Raw genomic sequence first — 12,508 nt, forward strand, 5'->3', positions numbered from 1 at the left:
GACCATTCCCCTGCGTCCATGCCCTGGCGACTGAGAAAGTCTGTTTCCCAGTTTTCCACGCCTGGGATGTGAACTGCGGATATGGTGGATGCTGTGTTTTCCACCCACGTCAGAATCCGCCGGACTTCTTGAAAGGCTTGCCGACTGCGTGTTCCCCCTTGGTGGTTGATGTACGCCACCGCTGTGGAATTGTCCGACTGAATCCGGATCTGCTTGCCCTCCAGCCACTGTTGGAAGGCTCGCAGAGCAAGATAGACTGCTCTGATTTCCAGAACATTGATCTGAAGGGTGGACTCTCTCTGAGTCCACGTACCCTGAGCCCTGTGGTGAAGAAACACTGCTCCCCACCCTGATAGGCTCGCATCTGTCGTGACCACCGCCCAGGATGGGGGTAGGAACGACTTTCCTTTTGACAATGAGGTGGGAAGAAGCCACCATCGGAGAGAGTCCTTGGCTGCCTGAGAGAGGGAGACATCCCTGTCGAGGGACGTCGACTTCCCGTCCCATTGGCGGAGAATGTCCCATTGTAGAGGGCGCAGATGAAACTGCGCGAAAGGGACTGCTTCCATTGCTGCCACCATCTTCCCTAGGAAATGCATGAGGCGCCTCAAGGAGTGGGACTGGTTCTGCAGGAGAGATTGCACCCCTGTCTGCAGAGAGCACTGCTTGTCCAGTGGAAGCTTCACTATCGCTGAGAGAGTATGAAACTCCATGCCAAGATATGTTAGTGATTGGGTCGGGGTTAGATTTGACTTTGAAAAGTTGATAATCCACCCGAAACTCTGGAGAGTCTTCAGTGCCACGTCCAGACTGTGTTGGCATGCCTCTTGAGAGGGTGCCTTTATAAGTAGATCGTCCAAATACGGGATCACGGAGTGACCCTGCGAGTGCAGGACAGCTACTACTGCTGCCATGACCTTGGTGAAGACCCGAGGGGCTGTTGCCAGCCCGAAAGGTAACGCTACGAACTGCAGGTGTTCGCTTTCTATAACGAAGCGTAGAAAACGCTGATGCTCTGGCGCAATCGGCACGTGAAGATAAGCATCTTTGATGTCTATTGATGCTAAGAAATCTCCTTGAGACATTGAGGCTATGACGGAGCGTAGAGATTCCATCCGGAACCTCCTGGTTTTTACGTGTTTGTTGAGCAACTTTAGATCCAGGACGGGCCGAAAGGACCCGTCCTTCTTTGGCACCACAAACAGATTGGAGTAAAAACCGTGACCTCGTTCCTGAAGAGGAACGGAAGTCACCACTCCTTCCGCCTTTAGAGCGGCCACCGCCTGCAGCAGAGCATCGGCTCGGTCGGGCGGTGGGGAAGTCCTGAAGAAACGAGTTGGAGGACGAGAGCTGAACTCTATCCTGTACCCGTGAGACAGAATGTCCTTCACCCAACGGTCTTTGACCTGTGACAGCCAAATGTCGCCAAAGCGGGAGAGCCTGCCACCGACCGAGGATGCGGAGAGAGGAGGCTGAAAGTCATGAGGAAGCCGTCTTGGTAACGGTTCTTCCTGCTGTCTTTTTTGGGCGTGACTGAGTCCGCCAAGAATCTGAGCCTCTCTGATCCTTTTGAGTCCTTTTGGACGAGGAGAATTGGGACCTGCCTGAGCCTCGAAAGGACCGAAAACCAGACTGACCCCTCCTTTGTTGGGGCTTGTTTTGCCTGTGTTGAGGTAAGGATGAGTCCTTACCCTTGGAGTGTTTAATGATTTCATCCAAACGCTCCCCAAACAATCGGTCGCGAGAAAAAGGCAAACTGGTTAAGCACTTCTTGGAAGCAGAATCTGCCTTCCATTCTCTCAACCACAGGGCTCTGCGCAAAACCACGGAGTTGGCTGACGCCACCGCCGTACGGCTCGTAGAGTCCAGGACAGCATTAATCGCGTAAGACGCGAATGCAGACATTTGAGAGGTCAATGGTGCCACCTGCGGGGCAGATGTACGTGTGACCGAGTCGACTTGTATAAGCCCAGCTGAAATGGCTTGGAGTGCCCATACGGCTGCAAAAGCTGGCGCCAACGACGCTCCAATAGCTTCATAGATGGATTTCAGCCAGAGCTCCATCTGCCTGTCAGTGGCATCTTTAAGTGCCGCTCCATCTTCTACTGCAACTAAAGATCTAGCTGCAAGCCTGGAGATTGGAGGGTCCACCTTGGGACACTGGGTCCAACCCTTGACCACGTCAGGGGGAAAAGGATAGCGTGTATCTTTAAGCCGTTTAGAAAACCGCTTCTAAGGATAAGCGTGGTGTTTCTGGATTGCATCTCTAAAGTCAGCGTGGTCCAGAAAAGTGCTTAATTTACGCTTGGGATATCTGAAATGGAATTTCTCCTGCTGTGAAGCTGCCTCCTCCGCAGGAAGAGCTGGCGGGGAAATATCTAACATCCTATTGATGGACGCTATAAGATCATTCACTATGGCGTCACCATCCGGTGTATCCAGATTGAGAGCGGTCCCAGGATCAGAATCTTGATCAGTTACATCCGCCTCATCACCCATAGATTCGTCCCGCTGGGATCCTGACCAGTGAGATGAAGTTGAGGGCCCCTCATAACGAGCCCGCTTAGGTTGTCTGGGACTGTTGTCTGAGTCAGAATCGTCACCCTGGGGTGCATGTGACACCCCCGGAGCTTGGAAGTGTTCCAGCTGAGGGGGACCAGGGAGCAATGATGCCACAGTGTCCATGGTCTGAGTTACTGGTCTAGACTGCAATGTTTCAAGAATCTTTGACATGGTCATAGACAATCTGTCAGCAAAAGCTGCAAACTCCGTTCCTGTCACCTGGACAGCATTCACAGGTGGTACACTCTGGGTCACGTCCAGCAGAGGCCCCGGCTGTGCAAGTTGCACAGGGGCCGAGCACTGCACACAATGGGGGTCAGTGGAACCTGCCGGTAGAGCAGCCCCACATGCGGTACAGGCAGCATATAATGTCTGTGCCTTAGCACCCTTGCGTTTTGCGGACGACATGCTGTTGCCTCCTTGTAATCTAGGAGGGAGTATAGCCGAGACTCACCAGCGACCGTACAGTACAAAGTATTTGCAAACACAAAATACTCAGTATACAAACGGCACAAGTGGGGGTGAGCCCTTGAGGGCTGCTTACCGCCCGCTGAACAGCGGGTATGAGGCCGTAGAATCCCGTGTCTGGGTCTCCCCGTCTCCCCTCTGCAGCTCAGCGTGCAGGCAGGAATGGCTGCCGGCGTTCAGTGAAGAGGGGCGGACCGTGGGCGTGCCACAAACAAAGTGCGGGAAACTGCGTCCTACTGTGCCTGGTGTGAGGGCTGGAGTATGTAAAAAAGACTCCAGCCCTCAGCGCTGATGCTCTGTACAGCGTCCCGCCCTCCTCCTGACTGGCAGGTGCGGAGGCGGGAACGAACAAACTAGGCCGCAAAAGCCGGGGACTGTAGTAATAAGCGCGGCCGTGATATATGCACGGTCAGCGCGGAAGTCCCCGGCGCACCACAAGTCCCAGCCGCGTCGCAGTCCCAGCGGCCGGCGCGACCGTTCTCCCTGAGTCTACCCACTCAGCTAAGCTGAAGTGAGGAAATGGCACAAGCGCAGCAGCGCTGTTGTCCCCAGCGCACTAACACACCCAGCAATGCTGCGGTGTGCGCGCGTCTGCACGGGGACACAGAGTACCTTGACGGAGCAGGGCCATGTCCCTGACGATACTCAGCTCCATATCCAGCGGCTTCTCCAGGGGCTGTGGATGGAGCACGGTCTCAGTGCCTGGAGACCGGTAAAATCCCACTTCGCCCAGAGCCCTAATGGGGATGGGGAAGGAATCAGCATGTGGGCTCCAGCCTCCGTACCCGCAATGGGTACCTCAACCTTAACAAGCACCACCGACAGAAAGTGGGGTGAGAAGGGAGCATGCTGGGGGCCCTGTATGGGCCCTCTTTTCTTCCATCCGACATAGTCAGCAGCTGCTGCTGACTAAACAGTGGAGCTATGCGTGCGTGTCTGACCTCCTTCGCACAAAGCAAAAACTGAGGGACCCGTGCTCCCACGGGGGGGTGTATAGCCAGAAGGGGAGGGGCCTTACACTTTTAAGTGTAGTACTTTGTGCGGCCTCCGGAGGCAGTAGCTATACACCCAATTGTCTGGGTCTCCCAATTAGGAGCGAAAAAGAAATACGGTATATATGCATATACACATATAATACACATACGTACAATACTGCAACAAATACAAATACATAATACAAATGCAAATTGATAGACATGCTATATAGTATATACTGTACAATGATATACTGTATTTAGTACAGTACATATGTACCCAAAGTTACCTCCAGTGCTGGTCAGAGTGGTGAAAGGACGGACCTGGAAGTGTGCACGGTGAGTATTTGCTCTTATTGCAAAGCATTGCTTTTACACCAAGTTACAAATTTTGAAAAAGCTTAGCTTGTTTTGCAAAACGCTCTCAAACAAAGTTACTCTTAATCCCAGGTTCCACTGTATGCACATATATATCATGCACATATATATCACACACACAAAAATTGTTTATGGACCGTATACAAGAGCCGCTCGTTGCTGTTAATACCCTAAAAACCGCTGTCCAGCTCTAACAGCAAAGGTTGATGGTGCGAACTGGGGGGCATGCAGTGTCATACAATTGCTGGACCCTGATGGGATGCCTTGGCATCTGGGGGTCTGCTGATGACACCAGACCCCTCATCCCCATGCCTTCTATTATGACACTCGTACAGACCAGAGTTGATCGGTGACTGATTTTTACTTTTTATTTGCAATACTGTGGTGTTGCAGTATATAATATAAGCAATTGGATTATTGCAAGCTCAAGGAAACTTAAAATTGAGTTAAAAAAATAAATACATATAATTTTATATTTTGATCAGACTTTTATGGACACAATACAAAATGTTTTCTTTAAAATTAAAAAAAAATAAATAAATTAAAAACAATATGTTTATATTTTTTAGTCTTTTTTTTTTTTTAAATCCAAAACATTTTGTATTGTTGTGCCCATTAAAGTCTGATCAAAATATAAAATAAACTCAAGTGTTAAATGGCATGCAGGTGCAGGAAAAAAACAAAGATTTATGATTTTCCATTTGCTGAAACACCACAAAGAAATGTAATAAAATAAAATGTTATATACGCCCCAAAATAGTACAAGTAAAGGTGTGAAATCGCTATCCAAGAAAAAAAAAGTCTTCATGCTGCTCCATTGATGGAAAAATGATAGTTACGGGTCTCAAAAGGGGGGGGAACAACAAAGTTTTCTTTATTCTACAAATTTCAATTCTTATGGCCAATTTAAAAAAAATAAATAAAATAAAAAAAAAACCCTCTGCAAGTCTGTGTATCTCTAATCGTACGGACCTGGAGAATCATACGGTCAGGTCATTTTTACAGCATGTTAAGTCGTAATAAATAGAGTTGAGCAAGTATCTGACTATTCATACTCGCTATACTCATAACGAGTACTGTCTAATACGAGTATGCATTCCGAATAGCATGTGCAATGCAAGTCAATGGGGAAAAACTTGCAAAGTAACGAGTAACCCGAATGTCGTGCGAGTAGAGCGGAATTCAGGTTACTCGTTACATTGCGAGTATTCCCCATTGACTTGCATTACACATGCTATTACGAACGAATACGTGAGTATTAGACAGTACTCGTTATAACGAGTATAGTGAGTACAAATAGTTAGGTACTCGCTCAACCCTAGTAATAAACAAAGAAGATTTTTTTTTCTCCTCCCGTATTGCAGTACATGGTAAATTGTATGGCACCATTCATAACAAACCCTTTTATGACAATGTGGGTGCAAAAACAAAAAAGAGCCATGGCACGCTGGAGGAGAAGGGGAGAAAAAAAAAAATCAAATGCGTAAAAATGGAAAATCAGGTAAGGGTTAAAAGCATTTTGCTATTAATTTTTATAAGCTATGAAGCATAGACCTATACCAATACAGATACTTTTAATTTTACAGTTCAGTATCTGTAGAATTTCAAAGAAAACATACCTTGCTGCAACAAATGTCTCTGAACCACCATAATCAAGTAAGAAGAGCGTGAGACGCACGACATCTTCAATTTTATATCTTGTTGGACCGCAAGGTTTTAGGATGCATTTACTTTCCAGAGGAATTAACTCTGTGATACTTCCACGGCACCATTTATTATGTGCAATACTGTTGAACGCAACCAGTTCTCCTACAAAGACATAAAATAAAACCTTTAACATAATATCTCACATTTTCATCTGTTTTCAAAGTTTAATACTATCAGACACCTCTCCATTACTAACCCAATAATACAACACACTCCCCAAAATTTTACCTTATTTAAAAGGAGAAAAAAAAAAAAAGACAGTGTTAAAATTGGCAAATTTTATGTGATGCAAAACTTCTGGGGAAGCTGTGGGCTGAAATTTTTAGGCTATGTGCGCACTAGAAAATGGATTTTTCTTAAGAAAAATCCGCACCCTGTGGCAGAATACCGCACCCGCGGTATTGCCGCGGGTTGGTACATGGGTTTTAATGCATTCAATGCAATAAAGCACATGGGGGGGGGGGGGGGGGGAGTCATTTCCTTCTGAGATAGATAAATAGACAGAAGAATGGATAGATAGATAGATAGATAGATAGATAGAGGACAGATCAACCAACAATCGACACACTTCAGTTCTCCCGAGCGGTGGTGTGTTCACATTACCGGCCGTGAGAAATGACCTGTGGTTACCTCTGCAGGCTCGTTACGAGGCTGCATTCAGTACAGTGTCAGTCGCGGCTGGATCAGTCTGCAAGCATCGTGGGACCTCGGTGGTTTACGCCGGAGCTGTGTGTTTGGGGGGGTTAAAAAAGGGGTGAAAGAGGAGGCTGTTTTATTTAAAATAAAGGATTTTTCGGTGTGTGTGTTTATTCACTTTACTTACGGGTTAATCATGAAAGCTGTCTCATAGACGCTGCCATGATTAAGCCTGGACTTAGTGGCAGCGATCCGCTGCCATTAACTCGTTATTACCCCGAATTGCCACCGCATCACGGCAATCGGGAAGAGCTGGGGACACTCCGGGACTGCCGCATAATGGATGCGACAGTCCCGGGGCAGCTGCAGGCTGATATTCTCGGCTGCGGGAGGGGGAAGGAGGGGGGCATTAACCCTGGCCCTCGCCCTCCCCAGCCTGAGAATACCGGGCCGCCGCTGTGTGTTTACCTCAGCTGGACGGTAAAAATACAGCGGAGCCCACGCTTTTTTTTGTAATATGTATGTTTGATTTCTAAGTGTATTCTAAATGTCTATGTCTGTGTGTGAGTGTGAATTCTATGTCTGTGTTGTCTGTGTGTGTGATGTGTGTGTTTACTCTCTGCTCCGCTTCCTCTTCCTGTCATAATGACTTCACTTCCCTGCAAAACGCAGGCAGTGATGAACATTACCGCAGGTAAACCGCGGCTATACCGAGGGTATACCGCACATCACTTGCTACCTGTGGTATACCCACGGTATTTCACAATTACATTACAGTGAATGGAGTGAAATACCGCAGGAACCTGCGGAAAAGAAGGGACATGCACATTTTCTCAAGAAATTGTCTCAAGAAATTCTGCTGAAAGAATGTTCTTGAGAAAAAAACGCAAGTGTGCACACAGCTATTTTTTTTTTTCCCCATAGGTTTTGCTGGGAAATGTCTGCAGAAAGGTTACAAAACATTTCTCAAGAAATTTCTGCAGCAAAACCGTGGGTAAAACTGCAGGTAAAAACGCAGTGTGCACACAAGGCTTTAGGATGGAAAGGGCCAATAACCATGGATCCGCCCAGCCTGATAATACCAACCCCCAGCTGCTTTCTGCTTTACCTTTGCTGGTTATCAAAAAGGAGAGGAGACCCCACACGATTTTCTTAATTTAATTATTTGGTTAATAGCAGTGAAATCTACATAGCTATCCATCCCTATCTGTCTCCATCCATCTGTCTTTTCACATCCTTAACACATAAAAAAAAATATTAAGTGTCATGCATTCTTTCCAGTAAGTGTCACACAAATAGCCCACAGATGAAACATGCCATATTTCCCCAAAAATAAGACTGGGTCATATTTCATTTTTTTGCTCTGAAAAAAGCGCTAGGGCTTATTTTCTGGGAATGTCTTATATTTTCCCATGAAATCAACATTTATTGAAAAATAATTCTGCCATCACATTCTGGAACTTTAACATTTTGTGTTACTCCTATTACTGGTTCAGATGCACATTCTCTTATAAGATCTCTTATTCTCATGGTGCAGACCCCGTCCTATATTGTTGGATACTTACCATATTCACAATGGTTTAAATTACCTGTTTAACTTTATTATTCTCTATGTACTGCTAAGTTTACTCTCAAAAGAAAACAAACACCCCCTAAAAGATTTGCACTTACCAGACCCCATACAATTAGAGTTGGCAAGTGAATGGGCTCTCACATAGAAATCTGTGTCGCTGTGAGGTCCCCTGCATGCTACAGTGGTTGGCTCCCCCTGGTGACAGGAAGCAGTATCACTAGTGCAGAGTAATACTGGCACCCGATCAGTTTGTGAGAGCTGCAGTGCAATGCAGCTGGAACGGAAAGGGACCTGCGGATCTCTGTGTGAGAGCCCATCCACCGTCGGCACTTGTCAACTGTAATTGTTTAGGGTTTGTTGAGAGCAATTTGTTTGAGGGACGAATGGGGGGTGGGTATCTGCCTTCTATTGGGGATGTCTTCTTTCTTTCATGAAGAGTCCTGCTGTATTGTTTAACTTTTTTTTTTTTTTTTAGCTGCTTGGACATTTCCTTATGGAACAGCAGCTAGGGCTAATTTTTGGAGTAGGTCTTATATTTTGCTAAAAAAAAAAAAAAAAAAAAGCCCCCAAAATCCTACTAGGGTTTATTTTCAGGGTATATTTTATATTTTCAGGGAAACATACACATGGATTATCACACTGATTGTCAAAATGGAAAATGCTACACATGCGTTTTGCCAATGGATGTGTGAGAGGACTTTGATAGTGGGTACTATTCTCCTGCAAGATGATGAACATTAAGAAAAAGGTGTCATGCAGGGGGCAAAAGGAAAAAAAAAAACAAAACATGCTTTGAAAGAAAGTCAGGCCTGGCTTTCTACTGCAAACCAATTTACAAAAGAGAATCGGAGATAAAGCGTAAAATAAATCTTTTATGTGACAAAATTTATTAAAATACAAGGTGAGGTGCAGTAACAAGGGAGGTGCACCAGGTGGCGAAAGAGCAGCAGAGAGGAAAGGGTCAGGTTAGAATAGTCCATAATAATGCCAATAGAAAAAGCCTAATCACAGGTTGAATATTATAATATTTCAGTCCACTACATGACTAGTATATAGAAGTCCCTGTGATAGGAAGATCATTTAAAGTGGCAAAAGTGGAAATAGTATAAACAAATCTAGGAACACTTACTCACCGCTGGAATGGCGCCAGGTCCCAACCTAGTCCTATCACAGGGACTTCTACAGTGTGTCCACCAATATCTTGTCCACCGCCATTAACTTGAGAACGGCGGCAGCTATAGGAATAGAAGTGGTGTCTAGGTATAGTAAAGTAGCCATGCGCTACGCAATGAAACCAACTATAGCGCCACCTGGTGGAAAACAACGGAGTTAGCATTTTTATCTCGAAAATGGAACGAGATAGAGAAAAAAAGTGAATTACAAAGTTGTAGAGCATCATCAATTCAATACGAACCGACACCTTGCATACAGAAATGCTAGGATATGAAACCCATGACCCCCCCAAAACATTGAATGCTGGTCACGCATATGGCGCTCATTTAACTTTGATGCTCAAAGTGACCACAGTCAGCTGCAATGCACATCTGGACTCTGGACAGCATACTGTATCTTGCTGCACGTTGTGCAATATGGGAGGTGACACGTTTGCACAATCATCTGTGATACGTCGTCGTAGGTCCTGCAATGTTGGTGAAGGGGTCGCATACACCTGCTGTTTGATGTGACCTCACAGAAAGAAGTCCAATGGGGTCAGGTCAGGTGAGCGTGGAGGCCAGTCCACGCAGCCACCATACCCAATGACTTGTAGGAAGGTCTCCATGAGGCATCGCTTCACGTCCGCAGCCTTGTGAGTTTCACACGTTCAAATCATAGCATTTCTGAATTCAAGGTGTCGATTCGTATTGAATTGATGATGCCCTACAACTTTGTAATTCATTTTTTTCTCTATCTTGTTCCGTTTTCTGGATAAAAATGCTAACTCCGTTGTTTTCCACCAGGTGGCGCTATAGGTGGTTTCATTGCGTAGCTCATGGCTACTTTACTATACCTAGACACCACTTCTATGCCTATAGCTGCCGCCGTTCTCAAGTTAATGGCGGTGGACAGGATATGGGTGGACACACTGTATATACTAGTCATGTATTGGACTGATATATTATAATATTCAACCTGTGATTAGGCTTTATCTTTTGTTGGCATTATCATGGATTATTATCCTCATCTTGTATTTTAATAAATTTTGTCGCAATAAAGATTATTTATTTTACGCTTTATCTCTGATTCTTTTTTGTAAATTGGTTTGCGTATGTAATTTGAATCAGCATATCCATAGTTCTTTGTGATTAGTGGGTGGTGGTATATTTTCTCAGATGTAGAGACCACTTTATACAAATTCACCTTTCTAGTCTATAACTTAGGCTGAAGTTTTGTACTGCCTTGACATGTAGTAACACAACCCTTCTGTCCTTTGTGATCTCAGTGAGGGCATCGTGATAGGCAGTAGCGTAGCACTGTGTGCGTCATTACAAAAAACTCTTGTAGCCTTCATCTCATACCAGGGATAGGGTGGGATGGCAGAGTGGAAAAAAGCTGACTGTTGTAAGAAAAAAGGGGTTTGTTACGATACAGAGTTCTGCTCAACTGCACACGAGTATTCAAGCATAAGGCTATGTGCACACTAAAAAAAGGATTTTTCTTAAGAAAATTTCTTGAGTGAAGGATTAGCACACCTGCGTTAAAAAACGCACCAAAAACGCACCTGCGTTTTTACCACGATTTGGTGCGTTTTCGGTGCGTTTTTACCGCTGGTTGCTCCCTGCGTTATTGTGCCATTATCTATGGTAACTAACGCAGTTAGCTGCAGAAAAGAAGTGACATGCTCATTCTTTTTCTTAAGAAAATCTACTGAAAGAATTTTCTTAAGAAAAAAACGCAGTGTGCGCACAGCTAATTTTTTTTGCCATAGGTTTGGCTAGGGAATGTCTGCAGAAAGGTTACAAGAATTTCTCAAGAAATTTCTGCAGCAAAAACGCACCAAAAACGCAGGAAAAAAATGCAGTGTGTGAACACAGCCTAAGTGCAGCTTTCAGAGATGGTGCATTGTTCTTTTTTTTAAAAAGCTGACCAGTGAATGTGCCAGGAGCCGCACTCCAATCAATCTACTATGGATGAAATGTCAATATTCTTTATCAATTTGGTCCTAAATTTGGCTCATCGCCTGACTGAAAAAACACTGAGGTTTACATGTCATTTGCTTTTAAATCACAACATTTCTATATCTGTGAATAATGGTAAGGCCAGGGCCACACGGGGACTACTGCGATCCTCGCATGGCACTCTGCTCACGCTGGCAGCACAACAGGAGCAGAGTGTCATGCGAGGGTCCCTGTGACTGAGATCCGATCATGCGGTCGGACCTCAGCTGGGGGGGCAGGCCACCACTGAGGAGGGACAGGCCGGCGCTGTGGAGGGGAGGGCGGTATTTCTCTCCCTCTCTCCTCCGTAGCCGGCTATTGCCATTCTCGTCCTGCACTCGCAGTACACCGGTGTAATGCGAGTGCAGTGCAATCTTTCTCTCACAAAATAGACTTAAATAGGTGCGAGAGAAAAAGTCTCGCATTACAGTCGCAGCATGCTTTCATTGTTTTCTCAGTCCGATTGGGGCCTAGAAAATAATCGCTCATGTGCGCTGACAAACAGCCTAATATTGGTCCAAGTGGAATGCGATGTTTTATCGAATTCCACGTGGTCAGATTTTCATGCAGTGTGTCTTCGGCCTAAAGCGGGCTTTACACGCTGTGATATCGGTATCTCTAGCGAGCGTACTCGCCTCCGTCTGTTGTGCGACACGGGCAAATCGCTGCCCGTAGCGCACAACATTGCTTACACCCGTCACACGCACTTACCTTCCCTGCGACGTCGCTGTGGCCGGCGATCTGCCTGCTTTCTAAGGGGGCGGTTCATGCAGCGTCACAGCGACGTCACATGCCAGCCGTCCAATAGAAGCAGAGGGGCGGAGATGAGCGGCCAGAATATGCCGCCCACCTCCTTCCTTCCTCATTGCCAGTGGATGCAGGTAAGGAGATGTTCGTCGCTCCTGCGGTGTCACACATAGCGATGTGTGCTGCCGCAGGAACAACGAACGACCAGGGGCATGCACCACCAACGATATTATGAAAAGGAGCGACGTGTCAACGATCAACGATTTTTGAGTTTTTTTGCAATAGTTGATAGTCGCTCCTTAGTGTCA

General features: G+C 45.9%; 1 protein-coding gene across 1 annotated transcript in view; it reads right to left on the reverse strand.

Annotated features, from left to right (window-relative positions):
- Window positions 1-12,508, reverse strand: part of RNF17 (ring finger protein 17) — a 733,334-nt gene that overhangs the window by 431,454 nt on the left and 289,372 nt on the right. The window contains exon 14 of the mRNA XM_075331310.1: window positions 6,002-6,191. Within this exon, the coding sequence (XP_075187425.1) occupies window positions 6,002-6,191 (190 nt within the window). The remainder of the gene's footprint in view (window positions 1-6,001; window positions 6,192-12,508) is intronic.

The sequence above is a fragment of the Anomaloglossus baeobatrachus genome (genome assembly GCF_048569485.1).
Source record: "Anomaloglossus baeobatrachus isolate aAnoBae1 chromosome 2 unlocalized genomic scaffold, aAnoBae1.hap1 SUPER_2_unloc_1, whole genome shotgun sequence".
Taxonomy (NCBI): Eukaryota; Metazoa; Chordata; class Amphibia; order Anura; family Aromobatidae; genus Anomaloglossus; species Anomaloglossus baeobatrachus.